General features: G+C 40.8%; 1 protein-coding gene across 1 annotated transcript in view; it reads left to right on the top strand.

Moving 5' to 3' along the window:
* LOC115160996 (coiled-coil domain-containing protein 141) overlaps window positions 1-15,635 on the top strand; it is a 45,062-nt gene that overhangs the window by 3,112 nt on the left and 26,315 nt on the right. The window contains exons 2-7 of the mRNA XM_029711622.1: window positions 3,323-3,445; window positions 7,639-7,833; window positions 9,162-9,270; window positions 11,911-12,164; window positions 12,939-13,058; window positions 13,553-13,759. Coding sequence (XP_029567482.1) covers window positions 3,323-3,445; window positions 7,639-7,833; window positions 9,162-9,270; window positions 11,911-12,164; window positions 12,939-13,058; window positions 13,553-13,759 — 1,008 coding nt within the window. The remainder of the gene's footprint in view (window positions 1-3,322; window positions 3,446-7,638; window positions 7,834-9,161; window positions 9,271-11,910; window positions 12,165-12,938; window positions 13,059-13,552; window positions 13,760-15,635) is intronic.

The raw sequence follows: 15,635 nt of genomic DNA, 5'->3' as shown, positions 1-15,635 counted from the left end.
GGTAGGCAGACCATTCCATAAAAATGGAGCTTAATAGAAGAAAGCCCTGCCTCCAGCTGTTTGGTTAGAAATTCTAGGGACAGTAAGAAAGCCTGCGTCTTGTGACCGTAGCGTACGTGTAGGTATATACGGCAGGATCAAATTGGAAAGATAGGTAGGATCAAGCCCATGTAATGCTTTGTAGGTTAGCAGTACAACCTTGAAATCAGCCCTTGCCTTAACAGGAAGCCAGTGTAGAGAGGCTAGCACTGGAGTAATATGATCACATTTTTTGGTTCTAGTTCAAGATTAATTGTCAGATCCAACAGAATAAATTTTTGTTTGTTTCTTGGGACCTGGAACAAGCATCTCTGTTTTGTCCAAGTTTAAAAGTAGAACATTTGCAGCCATCCACTTCCTGATGTCTGAAACACAGGCTTCCAGGGAGGGCAAATTTGGGGCTTCACCATGTTACGTCGAAATGTACAGCTGTGTGTCAACCACATAGCAGTGAAAGTTAACATTATGTTTCCTAATGACATCACCAAGAGGTAAAATATATAGTGAAAACAATAGTGGTCCTAAAACGGAGCGTTGAGGAACACCGAAATGTACAGTTGATTTGTCAGAGGACAAACCATCCACAGAGACAAACTGATATCTTTCCGACAGACAAGATTTAAATCAGGCCAGAACTTGTTCGTGTAGACCAATTTGGGTCTCAAATCTCTCCAAAAGAATGTGGTGATCGATGGTATCAAAAGCAGCACTAAGGTCTAGAAGCACGAGGACAGATGCAGAGCCTCAGTCTGACGCCATTAAAAGGTCATTGACCACCTTCACAAGTGCAGTCTCAGTGCTATGATGGGGTCTAAAACCAGACTGAAGCGTTTCGTATACATTGTTTGTCTTCAGGAAGGCAGTGAGTAGCTGCGCAACAGCTTTTCCAATTTTGTAAAAATATTTTCTGGGTCAAGGTTTGGCTTTTTCAAGAGAAGCTTTATTACTGCCACTTTTAGTGAGTTTGGTACACATCCAGTGGATAGAGAGCCGTTTATTGTGTTCAACATAGGAGGGCCAAGCACAGGAAGCAGCTCTTTCAGTAGTTTAGTTGGAATAGGGTCCAGTATGCAGCTTGAAGGTTCTGAGGCCATGATTATTTTCATCAATGTGTCAAGAGATATAGTACTAAAAAACTTGAGTGTCTCCCTTGATCCTAGGTCCTGGCAGAGTTGTGCAGACTCAGGACAACTGAGCTTTGGAGGAACACGCAGATTTAAAGAGGAGTCAGTAATTTGCTTTCTAATGATCATGATCTTCTCCTCAAAGAAGTTCATGAATGTATCACTGCTAAAATGAAAGCCATCCTCTCTTGGGGAATGCTGCTTTTTAGTTAGCTTTGTGACAGTATCAAATATTAATTTTGGATTGTTCTTATTTTCCTCAATTAAGTTGGAAAAATAGGATGATCAAGCAGCAGTGAGGGCTCTCCGTTACTGCACGGTACTGTCTTTCCAAGCTAGTCGAAAGACTTCCAGTTTGGTGTAGCGCCATTTCCATTCCAATTTTCTGGAAGCTTGCTTCAGAGCTTGGGTATTTTCTTTATACCAGGGAACTAGTTTCTTAAGACAAATTTTTTTTTTTTTTAGGGGTGCGACTGCATCTAGGGGATTGTGCAAGGTTATATTGACTTCCTCAGTTAGGTGGTTAACTGATTTTTGTACTCTGACGTCCTTGGGTAGGCGGAGGGAGTCCTGGAAGGGCATCTAGGAATCTTTGGGTTGTCCGAGAATTTATAGCACGACTTTTGATGATCCTTGGTTGGGGTCTGAGCAGATTATTTGTTGTGATTGCAAACGTAATACAATGCTGGTCCAATAGTCCAGGATTATGAGGAAAAGCATTAAGATCCACAGCATTTATTCCACGGGACAAAACTAGGTAACTAGTTCTCTGCTGCCAATGACTGGAACGAACTACAAAAATCTCTGAAACTGGAAACACTTATCTCCCTCACTAGCTTTAAGCACCAGCTGTCAGAGCAGCTCACATATCACTGCACCTGTACATAGCCCATCTATAATTTAGCCCAAACAACTACCTCTTCCCCTACTGTATTTATTTATTTATTTATTTTGCTCCTTTGCACTCCATTATTTCTATTTCTACTTTGCACTTTCTTCCACTACAAATCTACCATTCCAGTGTTTTACTTGCTATATAGGATTTACTTTGCCACCATGGCCTTTTTTGCCTTTACCTCCCTTATCACTTGCTCACATTGTATATAGACTTATTTTTCTACTGTATTATTGACTGTATGTTTGTTTTACAACATATGTAACTCTGTGTTGTTGTATGTGTCGAACTGCTTTGCTTTATCTTGGCCAGGTCGCAATTGTAAATGAGAACTTGTTCTCAACTTGCCTACCTGGTTAAATAAAGGTAAAATAAAAATAAATAAATCAATAAATATAGGGACTAGGGTGTCATTTGGGACGCAGACTCTGAAGGTGTTCCCGGGACACGACAGTATAGTGGAAAAGGAGCCCCATGTTGCGGAAGACAGACCTATTTCCAAGCGGTGTTTACACACTGTGAAATTCACAGGGAGACCATGTGGGTGTTCACATGTATACCGTAATTTCCGGACTATAAGCCACAACTTTTTTCCCACGCTTTGAACCTCGCGGCTTAAACAATGATGCGGCTAATATATGGATTTTTCCCGCTTTCAATTTTTTTTGAAAGGAGATGACTTCAGTGGTTTCATTGCACAGGAGGAGGAAGATATTGACCAATGACTTTCTTGGTAGGCTACTGTTTACTGCTAATTTTTTATTTTTTGTTACAAGCCGTGTTTCGTTAAAGCCTATTTATTTTTGTTACAAGCTGTGTTTCGTTAAAGCCTGTGTAAAGTTCATTTGTTTCAATGTACCGGTAGGCACCTGCGACTTATAGACATGTGCGGCTTATTTATGTTCAAAATAATATATTTTTTAAAATTCAGTGGGTGCGGCTTATATTCAGGTGCACTCAATAGTCCGGAAATTACGGGTAATGTTACACCAACCTGCCCTGCTCACAGTCGGAACATGAACAACAAGTAAAATGGCCTTGGCAGGGCAACACAAACAGACCTCTCCATCCTGCTGGTCTAACTTGGATGAGTCTCTTTGATACATAGTAGTACATTCATTGATCCAATTGACGCAGACAGGCTATTTACTCCTAAAATATGGGAAGAAATATGTACTGAAAACATAAGGGAGAAAACAAACAACTCTGTATGTAAAGTTGAGTGTGTATTTTGTTGTGTGTGTGTCTGTGTTTTGTACTGTAGTGTGGGGAACTGGTGAAGCTACAGTTGACTGAAGCCAATCCCAACCTGCTGGAGATCGGCAGCAACCAGGACGAAACAAAGAAACTGCTGGATGAACACCAGCAGCTCCTAATCAAACTCAAGGTAATAATCTCATTAGGAATACAGTAGAGCGACATACAACTAATGTGTCAGCTCAGGTGACATAAGTACACTATTCTGTAATTGATACTGTATGTCACTATTTGGACGTATTCGAATGAGACCATGCTGGGCCACGAGGATGAGCTGCCCATTGGGCATATTACACTGAACAAAAATATAAATGCAACATGTAACAATTTCAAAGATTTTACCGAGTTCAAATAAGGAAATCAGTCAATTTAAATAAATAAATTATACCCTAATCTATGGATTTCACATAACTGGGATAGAGATATGCATCTGTTGATCACAAAAGGTAGGGGCTTTGATCATAACACCAATCAGTATCTGGTATGACCACCATTTGCCTCATGCAGCGCAACACATGTCCTTCGCATAGAGTTGATCAGGCTGTTGATTGTGGCCTGTGGAATGTTGTCCCTCTCCTCTTCAATGGCTGTGCGAAGTTGCTGGATATTGGCGAGAACTGGAACACGCTGTCGTACACATCGATCCAGAGCATCCCAAACATGCTCAATGGGTCTGGTGAGTATGCAGGCCATGGAAGAACTGGGACATTTTCAGCTTCCAGGAATTGTGTACAGGTCCTTACGACATGGGTGATGGCGGCGGCTGAATGGCACGGCAATGGGCCTCTTGATCTCGTCACGGTATCTCTGTGCACTCAAAATGCCATCGATAAAATGCAATTGTGTTCGTTGTCTGTAGCTTATGCCTGCCCATACCATAACCCCACTGCCACCAGGGGGCACTCTGTTCACAACGTTGACGTCAGAAAACCGCTCGCCCACACAACACCATACATGCTGTCTGCCATCTGCCCTGTACAGTTGAAACCGGGATTCATCTGTGAACAGCACACATCTCCAGTATGCCAGTGGCCATCAAAGGTGAGCATTTGCCCATTGAAGTCAGGTCAAGACCCTGGTGAGAACAACAAGCACACAGATGAGGTTTCTGATAGTTTGTGCAAAAATTCTTTGGCTGTGCAAACCCACAGTTTCATCAGCTGTCCAGGTGGTTGGTCTCAGAGAATCCGATGGATGTGGAGGTGCTGGGCTGGCGTGGTCACACGTGGTCTGCGGTTGTGAGGCCGGTTGGACGAACTGCAAAATTCTCTAAAACTACATTGGAGGTGGCTTATGGTAGAGAAATGAACATTAAATTATCTGGCAACAGCTTTGGGGGACATTCCTGCAGTCACTATGCCAATTGCATGCTCCCTCAAAACTTGAGACATCTGTGGGATTCTGATGTGTGACAAATCGGCACATTTTAGAGTGGCCTTTTATTGTCCCCAGCACAAGGGACAGCTGTGTAATGATCATGCTGTTTAATCAGATTCTTGATATGCCACACCTGTCAGGTGGATGCATTATCTTGGCAAAGGAGAAATGCTCACTAACAGGCATGTAGACAAATTTGAGCACAAGTAGAGAAATAAGCTTTGAGAGAAATAAGCTTTTTGTGCATATGGAACATTTCTGGGATCTTTTATTTCAGCTCATGAAACTTGGGACCAACACTTTACATATTGCGTTTATATTTTTGTTGAGTGTAGTTACAGTTGGAGTCGGAAGTTTACATACACTTAGGTTGGAGTCATTAAAACTCGTTTTTCAACCACTCCACAAATGTCTTGTTAACAAACTATACTTTTGGAAAGTCAGTTACGACATCTACTTTGTGCATGACAGAAGTAATTTTTCCAACAATTGTTTACAGACAGATTATTTCACTTATAATTCACTGTATCGCAATTCCAGTGGGTCAGAAGTTTACATACACCAAGTTGACTGTGCCTTTAAACAGCTTGGAAAATTCCAGAAAATTATGTCATGGCTTTAGAAGCTTCCGACAGGCTAATTGACATCATACCTGTGGATGTATTTCAAGGCCTACCTTCAAACTCAGTGCCTCTTTGCTTGACATCATGGGAAAATCAAAAGAAATCAGCCAAGACCTCAGAAAATAATTGGAGACCTCCACAAGTCTGGTTCATCCTTGGGAGCAATTTCCAAATGCCTGAAGGTACCACGTTCATCTGTACAAACAATAGTACGCAAGTATAAACACCATGGGACCACGCAGCCGTCATACCGCTCAGGAAGGAGACGCGTTCTGTCTCCTGGAGATGAACGTACTTGGTGCGAAAAGTGCAAATCAATCCCAGAACAACAGCAAAGGACCTTGTGAAGATGCTGGAGGAAACAGGTACAAAAGTATCTATATCCACAGTAAAACGAGTCCTATATCGACATAACCTGAAGGGCCGCTCAGCAAGGAAGAAGCCACTGCTCCAAAACTGCCATAAAAAGCCAGACTACTTTTTGCAACTGCACATGGGGACATGGTCTGATGAAACTGTTTGGAGGAAAAAGGGGGATGCTTGCAAGCCGAAGAACACCATCCCAACTGTGAAGCACGGGGGTGGCAGCATCATGTCGGGGGGGGGGGGGGGTGCTTTGCTGCAGGAGGGACTGGTGCACTTCACAAAATAGATGGCATCATGAGGGAGGAAAATTATGTGGATATTTTGAAGCAACATCTCAAGACATCAGTCAGGAAGTTAAAGCTTGGTCGCAAATGGATCTTCCAAATGAACAATGACCCCAAGCATACTTCAAAAGTTGTGGCAAAATGGCTTAAGGACAACAATGTCAAGGTATTGGAGTGGCCATCACAAAGCCCTGACCTCAATCCTATAGAAAACTTGTTGGCAGAACTGAAAAAGCGTGTGCGAACATATGACCCAAGTTAAACAATTTAAAGGCAATGCTACCAAATACTAATTGAGTGTAACTTCTGACCCACTGGGAATGTGATGAAAGAAATACAAGCTGAAATAAATCACTCTACTGTTATTCTGACATTTCACATTCTTAAAATAAAGTGGTGATCCTAACTGACCTAAGACAGGGAATTTTTACTAGGATTAAATGTCAGGAATTGTGAAAACTGACTTTAAATGCATTTGGCTAAGGTGTATGTTAACTTCCGACTGTATATGTCACTTGTGGTGACATTTAGACTGTGATTAAAGCTTCTTCAGTCCCGGCCTTGTTGGAGTGTAACTCATTGAGACAACATGAACGCTTTTCTTCTCTCAGAGATACTTCAGAGAACTATTTCAGTCACTTTCATTGCCTAAGCCTGGGTGGAAGTTGAAATGTTCACAGCAGCCCTCTCAATGTTGATTTATATTATTTCCACTCAAAGCTTTTTCCCCTGGCCTTGTTATAGACTCCTGCACAATGGTTATTTTGATCCAGGCCATTCATTCCTAGTGCCAAGCACTCTTTCACTTTTTCCACCTACTGTCAGGTGTTTGAGTTATGCCTGAGGGCTGAGCGTGTTCAATCTTATTTTATACAAGTATGACAATATTGGCATAAGCATGTGAACAATTGATCTTATACATTTAAATCTTATGGTCAGATGATTCCTGACTTATTTTGCTGTTGCTGCCCTTAGATATGCATTTGCAAAAAATAACTGCTATTCGGTGCCTGCTCTCACAAAAAGAGGGACTAGTTGTTCACATGGGAATACTTTTAAATCACAATCAGATGTATGATTTTAGCCCTCATACTGTCCCAATGCCACAGAGAGACTTCGTTCAGTAATAAGAAGGAGATTCAGCTCCTTCTTGTGATTATGCACAAGTGAAAATGTTATATTGATTTGAATGTACAGTTGCATGACTCAATGTCATTGACCATAAGGATTCCAAAATAGAAGGTTAGGAATTAGTTTAATTATCACCTATGTGTTCCAGTGTGGAGGCAGAATATCTCCAGTCATCTTCAGTAAGACATCAGAGTTACTACAGATTTAGACCTATGAACAACCCCTCTAGTTAAAGAGAGGGTTTACCACAAAACAATCTAAAACAGATTTACATTTGGGATGGAATATGTTGTTGGTTCATCCACTGCTTTTATTCAGCAAGGCTTCGAACTTCTACAAATATCATTTTAAATGTGTAGCTTACAATAGTGCAATTGAACAAAATGTAAAGGAATCGCTCCGTTAACGATTTTGATTTACATGCAAGCATAAAAATGCAATTTAAAAAAAAAAAAAATTTAATGCAGAGAAGATAATTCAATGAACCAGGTATATCTTACTGACTTCTGCCTTGTTTTGTATGATCCTTTCTCTCTTGCTAGAAACATGAGGCAGGCGTGTGGGCTCTGCTGGAAGAGGCAGACAGGATGGCAGAGGAGAAGAAGGAGAATGAAGGGGAGGTGTACGAGGCCATGGCTAACTCACTGAGCGATGCCTGGAGGACCCTGATCTTAATGCTAGAGAAGCGCAGGTCGCTGTTACACCTGGCCTCAGAGTTCTTTGACAGGGCCCTGGAGGTAGGAGGGCTAACAGATGGAGATGTTATAGCTACATAGAGAATACATAGAGCTACATAGACCATACATAGACCCAGATCTCACTTCTAGAGAAGTGCTGGTTTCTGCTACACCTGGCCTCAGAGTTCTTTGACAGGGCACTTGAGTTAGGAGCCAGGCAAACAGAAACAGAGTCATTAAAGGTACATTAAAGCTACATAGAACACACATAGAACATACATAGAGCTGACATAGACCATAACCCTAACAGATCAGAGCTGATTTTGAGTTAATGTACATGCATGCCTCAGGTGTTTTCACTGCACTAATAAGCATGTAACAAAGTGACCTTTCAACCTGTTCTGTGGTTCTGAAATGGAAAGTTCATTTTTTATTTTGTTTGTTGGAGGAAATGTAACATTTCATGATATCAACACAGCACCCAGTGTTGTGTTCTTGTTATAACTGCTGTTCTTTAAAACAAAAATTATTTAACTAGGCAAGTCAGTTAAGAACAAATTCTTATTTACAATGACAGCCTAGGAACAGTGTTCAGTGGCAGAATAACAGATTTTTACCTTGTCAGCTCAGGGATTCGATCTAGCGACCTTTTGATTACTGGCCCAACGCTTTAACCACTAGGCTACCTGCCACCCTAGAGTTAGTACATCTGTTTCCTCCTCTCCAGTTTGCTTAAAATAAACATAAAAGAAAACAGCACATTGTTTTATCAGTTTTGTTAGCATTACGTTATTGAAAAATATTTTCCTAAATAGCAGTGTAAATGATGAGGGGCTGTAATGTAATCCTGTTTTTACTGCAATATAAATACACAGGTCATAGATACTGTGTCATAGAGCCCTGTTCACAAATGTACTGTTAATATGGCACAATGGGGCAGTTTCCTTGTTATTAGTCCAATGACAGTGGCTCCAACCAAGAGCATTGAGTTGTGTGATACTGTACAGCCACTGTTACTTACCCAGGCACTAAATGATGGCCACCCTAAATGCTGCCACACAAAGCAGACACATTACTGTGATGATTATGAAACATGATGAGTGGGTGTGTGACAGATACAGGAATCAGGTGGTTCTGTAGATGCTCTGTAGATGTGACTGAGAAGTAAAAAAAAGTAGCAGAACTGTTTGTACTGTCTGCCCTTTACATGTTTCATCCCTGACCAAACAGTGCTTCTTGTTTCCTTTGTTAACTTTTCTATCAAATCTACTGTGAGTGAATTAAGCCTCCATGAATAAATGTGCAAAGCCAGAGCCCATGCTAGTATAAATGACTCTGTTGTCTAACTATACAGATATATTTACTATATCTTCCTCCACCTCTTGCAGTTTGCTATCAGAATAGATGAGGCAGAAGAGTTCCAGAGCAGAGAACAGGAGCTGGCAGATGCTGAGTGTCTGAAAGAACTGCTCCTGAAACACAGTGTTATGAAGAGAGGTGAGTATATGCTGAGACACCTACAGTAATGCCTCTCTTAGAGAAATGATGTGTTTATTCCCTTTGAGTAATGACGTCCGGGTTACTGCTCCAGATGTCTGATACTTGATACACAACCTCGATCTGGTCCTGACAGTCATTCAGTCACCTCTGCCCTCCCTTGAGAGAATCATTCTCCTCTTAAAGTTCCTGAAATGTGATGGATTTTACCCTGCCTTTCTAATGGAGAGATAAATATATGCTAGATGTGAGAATGAGTGGCGTTCATGTCATATCAACAGCACAGGGCTAGGACTGAGACATGTCAGTAAAGTAAAAGCTAGTTGTCATTCACATGAGCTGGTTGAGGCTGCTGAGGGCCACAGGGGCCATTATGTCATGTCATCGTAACGGTAATATAAACAACAGGCACTCCTTCTCATGATAGTATTTGATGAGAGATTACACTTTAGTGTGAGGTACATTATTTACTTTACAAATTGATCTATAACAGCTGTATTTACACGACCCAAAGCTGGATCAAACTTTTAATTTGGCTTTATACTCCAGCATTTTGGATTTTAGATAAAATGTTTTATATGAGGCGGCAGTACAGAATGTCACCTTTTATTTGAGGGTATTTTCATACATATCTGTTTTACCGTTGAGAAATGAAAGCACTTTATGTATCTAATCTCCCCAGTTGAAGGTGTCATAAGTATTTGGACAAATTCATTAAATTTGGTAAAAAGTTTAGTATTTGGTCCCATATTCCTAGCACACAATGACTACATCAAGCTTGTGACTCTACAAACTTGTTGGATGCATTTGCAGTTTGTTTTGGTTGTGTTTCGTATTATGTTGTGCCCAATAGAAATGAATGGTAAATAATGTATTGTGTCAAGTCACTTTTATTGTAAATAAGAACAGAATATGTTTCTGAAAACTTCTACATTAGTGTGGATGCTACCATGATTGCGGGTAATCCTGAATGAATCGTGAATAATGATGAGTGAGAAAGATACAGAGGCATAAACATTATGCCCCCAAAAAGTATAACCTCCCCTGTTATTGGTAATGGTGAGAGGTTAGCATGTTTGTGGGCATGATCTTTGTGCATCTGTACATTTCACACTCATCATTCAGGTGTTTAGAAACATATTTTATTCTTATTTACAATAAAAGTGACTCCAAAATGACACAATACATGAATTACCATTCATTTCTATTGCACACAACATAATCTGAAACACAACCAAAACAAACTGCAAATGCATCCAAAGTTTGTAGTCACAAGCCTGATGTCATTGCGTAACGATAGTCTGACAGAGGGGACCAAGATGCAGCGTGGTAAGTGCTCATATTAACTTTAATGACATTTTAAATAAAACAAGAAACGAAAGCCAACAGTTCTGCCAGGTGAACACACAAGACAGAAAACAACTACCCACAAAACCCCAAAGGAAAACAGGCTGCCTAAGTATGGCTCCCAATCCGCGTCAACGATGTACAGCTGTCCCTGATTGAGAGCCATACCAGGCCAAAACAAAGAAATACAAAAACATAGATAAAAGGACATAGAATGCCCACCCTAGTCACACCCTGGTCTAACCAAAATAGAGAACAAAAACCTCTCTATGGCCAGGGCGTGGCACATTGTGTGCTAGGAATATGGGAACCAAATCCAAACCTTAAGACTAAATTAAATGAATTAGTCCAAATACTTATGACACTTTCAAATGGGTGGATACATAAAGTGCATTCATTTCTAAATGGTAAAACAGATATGTATAAACATCAGCTATCTGAGCAGCTAACTGATCGCTGCAGCTGTACATAGCCCATCTGTAAATAGCCCATCCAATCTACCTACCTTATCCCCATATTGTTTTTATTTACTTTTCTGCTCTTTTGCACACCAGTATTTCTACTTGCACATCATCATCTGCACATCTATCACTCCAGTGTTAATTTGCTAAATTGTAATTACTTCGCTACTATGGCCTATTTATTGCCTTACCTCCTCACGCCATTTGCACACACTGTATATAGACTTTCTTTTTTCTATTGTGTTATTGACTGTACGCTTGTTTATTCCATGTGTAACCCTGTGTTGTTGTTTGTGCCGCACTGCTTTGCTTTATCTTGGCCAGGTCGCAGGTGTAAATGAGAACTTGTTCTCAACTAGCCTACCTGGTTAAATAAAGGTTAAATTAAAAAAAAGTATGAAAATACCCCCAAAAAAAGGTGACATTTTGTACTGTCGCCTCATATAAAATATTTGATCTCAAATCCAAAATGCTGGAGTATAGAGACAAATTAAACTTTCTAGCTTCACTATCCAAATAAATACGTAGAGGGGTATACATATTGTTACACATGTCTAGCATCTGCTCAAAGATGTTGCATGTGCAAATGAAATCATATTTTTCTATTTTGACCCATATCTGTCCCTCAGGTCGACTGGAGAAGTCAATGCTGGTTATAAACAAGAGTGTCTTTCTAATGAGAAAGTTGGAAATATTACAGTATCAAGTAATTCAGCTCTTTGCAGCTATTGGTACTATGAAATGCTTTCAAGTAATAGTAAATAAACCATTCTTCCCTCTCTCTCTCTCCTCTCTCTTTCCCTCCCTCCCTCCGTCCCTCCCTCCCCCTCAGGTCTCCTGGATAAGTCCATGCTGGTTCTGAATAAGAGCCGTGATCTTCTAGACTTCCTGAGAGAGTTCCAGACAGAGGAGGCTCTACAGAGGAGCGAGGCGTTGCAGGGGGCTCACAGCAGCTGTGGCCGGGTGGAGAGTCTTATGGAGATACTGCAGGACAGGAGGAGACAGGTGGACCAGCACATGAAGCAGCAGCTCCTTGACCTGGAAGTCATCCTCAGCATCTACCAATGGGATCGGCAGGAACAGGAAGTGAGTCACGAAATGTCAATATTCAAGATCAACCCATGTTAGAAATCTACTTTTTACTTAAAACCTTTACCTACCTTATATGCAAGTAGACATAAATGTTCTGTGGCATGACCTTTGGATATTAAGTATGGTATTAGAAAGTGCATCTGATATTGAACTGAGAGAATACTTCCCTAGGAAAATATGATACCATCAGTCTTGTTGAGCCATAAGGGGTCGTGTTAAGATGATGAAAGCACAGATGTCTCTGGCTGTGCTTCATAAAGGTTTGATACTCTATCACATGTGACTCAGTTAGTAGAGCATTTTACTTGATTTATTTAACCTTTATTTAACTAGGAAAGTCAGTTAAGAACAAATTCTTATTTACAATGATGGCCTACCCCGGCCAAACCCTAACCCGGACAACGCTGGGTCAATTGTGCTCTGCCTTATGGGACTCCCAATCAAGACCGGTTGTAATACAGCCTGGATTCAAACCAGGGTCTGTAGTGACGCCTTTAGCACAGATATGCTGTGCCTTAGAACGCTGCGCCACTCGGGAGCATGCATCGCCAGGGTTGTGGTTTCAATCCCTCTATGCACTCACTACTGGCAGTAGCTCTGGCTAAGAGCGTCTGTAAACATGCATCCACTGCTTAGTGTCAGGGAGGGCAGTCATGAAGCATATAACTCTTCCTTTGAAGTAACATGTTACCTGATCTATTGCACCTTTATCCAAGTATAAGTTCATGAAAAACTGATTGTAGTGATAATACATTGTATTCTTTTCAGGTAACCCACTGGTTCAAGAGCAATGCTGACTTGTACTTTGAAAGAGATCATTTGGGCTCAACTCTCACTGAAAATGAAGAGCTCCTTCAGGAATACAAGAAGTTTGAAGAGAAAGCCAAGGTATGATACTTTAAATATGAGTATATTATGGGGAACACATTTGCTAAGGGTTTGACTGTTATTTTCATTTGATTCCTTGTATCACACAATAGACATGGAAAATGTATAGAATTGCAAGAAATGTCCTTTAAAACGGCTAAATGTTCCTATCGCTCCATGGCACAATGTGTAGAATTGCAGGAAATGTGCTTTAAAACTGCAATTTATTTTATCTCTGCCAACAAGAGGGGTGTGAACAGTGTGAACAGTTTGGGGTTGCATGGGTTGAGAGGTGAGGGTTTGTTACTATGCCGATAAATGACAATATCCACACGGCCCTTTGCCACCTAGGGAATTTGTGTCACTGGACCTTCTGAAAAAGTATGTTAGTACTTCTGATATCAGTCATACTGTGCCCTTATAATAATGCATGTTGTGTGTGTGTCTGTCTGTGTGTGTGTGTGTGCGTGTGTGTGTGTGTGTGTGTGTGCGTGTGCCTGCATCCTGTCATGCAGGACTGGAGTGAGTTGGTGGAGAAGTTGCTAGCCCAGGCCTCAGAGCTGCTAGCGGGGGAAGCAGAGGGCCAGGCTGAGGCTGAGACGGGACATGTCTCTGAGAGGAGTCTGGCTCTCAGAGCCCTGCACGAGCACTTCTGGAACCTGATGATGGGCCGCCTCGCACACTTACAGGAGAGCAATGCGTTCTTTAGCAGCGCCAACAAGGTACGGTAACTGAGAACCAAAAGGAAAAATTATAACCTCAAATAAAAAGTCCAGGCACTTAATGATATGTACCCATTGATTCTTAAAGAATATAACTTATAAATGCCTCATTAGTTTAATTCAACTGTCGTACCCCATCAGAACTCAACATATACACTTGTTATACTTCAATGTTTATAAACAAAGTAAATGTAAACAAACACTATTTAGCCCCAAAACACGGTTAAAACCATAACTTGACTATCAGGGATGGTCAGTCTGGACAGTCCTTGCATCCATAGCCTCATCCCTCAGCTTTTTACTGAAACAATGGTGGGGAGTACACTTCAATATTGTTTCAACTGCTGATTGCTTTTTTAATGTACGGGCTCAGACATGATTGAAATACACCAATGTGTATGTACATAACCCCGTTAGGAGAGTAGGTGGCACAGTAGTAGTAGTAGTAGAAGGTAGCTGGTGTAACTATACATATCACCTACAGGAGAGCAACACCTTCTTAAACAGTGTCAACAAGGTACAGTAACTTCTGTCTTGTGGTGACAAATAAGCAGGGTCAAGATAGTAGTTACTAATTAGTGAACATAGAGATAGAACGGTTCTATATCTATACTAGTGTACATGTAACCTTCAGGAAAAACATGCCTTCAGTGCCAACAAGGTAGCTACTGAAACTGTACATATGACCTTCAGGAGAGCAATGCATTCTTTATTAGTGCCAACAAGATAGTAACTGTAACTGTACATATAATGTGCCACATAAACTGTGCCAATAAGGTACTGTAGCTTTAACAACAAAATTAAGGTTAAACATGTAGGATATAGACCATCCAAATATACGAGGACACTCTTGCCAGATAGCTGTTAAAAAGTATTTATTTAGTTGGAATATCCATGTTGTAAGATTCATATCTTTCCTGCAGTCAAATTACCAAATTGCCCTCTAGTGGCCTCATGGGTGGAATGTTATTAATATTTTCCACAATTTCATAATTAGTCAACCTTATTTTAAAAAACCTGTTGAAAATCCAGTGTTTTTATGTCAAATGGTTTTGTTATATTTCAGTCTTCTGTGATGTATATAAAGTGGAATATTGGGATGCAAATTCAAAATGTAATACATTTCAAAGTACAGGTGTCTTCTTAAGCCCATAACCATGTACAGTACCAGTAAAATATTTGTATTCTAAATTGTAAAAAAAAAATATTATTCTACATTGTAGAAAAATAGTGAAGACATCAGAACTATGAAATAACACATATGGAATCATGTAGTAACACCCTTGGCATTCCCTTGGCATTCTCTCAACCAGCTTCACCTGGAATGCTTTTCCAACCATCTTGAATGAGTTCCCACATATGCTGAGCACTTGTTGGCTGCTTTTCCTTCACTCTGCGGTCCAGCTCATCCTAAATCATCTCAATTGGGTTGAGGTCGGGTGATTGTGGAGGCCTGGTCATCTGATGCAGCACTCTCCTTGATCAAATAGCCCTTACACATCCTGGAGGTGTGTTTTGGGTCATTGTCCTGCTGAAAAACAAATTATAGTCCCACTAAGCTCAAACCAGATGGGATGGTGTATCGCTGCAGAATGATGTGGTAGCCATGATGGTTAAGTATGCCTTGAATTCTAAATAAATCACTGAGAGTGTCACCAGCAAAGCACCCACACACCATCACACCTCCTCCTCCATGCTTCATGGTGGGAACCACACATGCGGAGATCATCCGCTCACCTTTTCTGCATCTCACAAAGACACGGCGGTTGGAACCAAAAATCTCACATTTAGACTCATCAGACCAAAGGACAGATTTCCAATGGTCTAATGTCCATTGCTTGGGTTTCTTGGTCCAAGCAAGTCTCTTCTTCTTATT

This window comes from Salmo trutta, chromosome 24 (genome assembly GCF_901001165.1).
Source record: "Salmo trutta chromosome 24, fSalTru1.1, whole genome shotgun sequence".
In the NCBI taxonomy this organism is placed as follows: domain Eukaryota; kingdom Metazoa; phylum Chordata; class Actinopteri; order Salmoniformes; family Salmonidae; genus Salmo; species Salmo trutta.
Note: the sequence above shows the minus strand (reverse complement) of the source record. Positions and strands in the feature narration are given on the sequence as shown.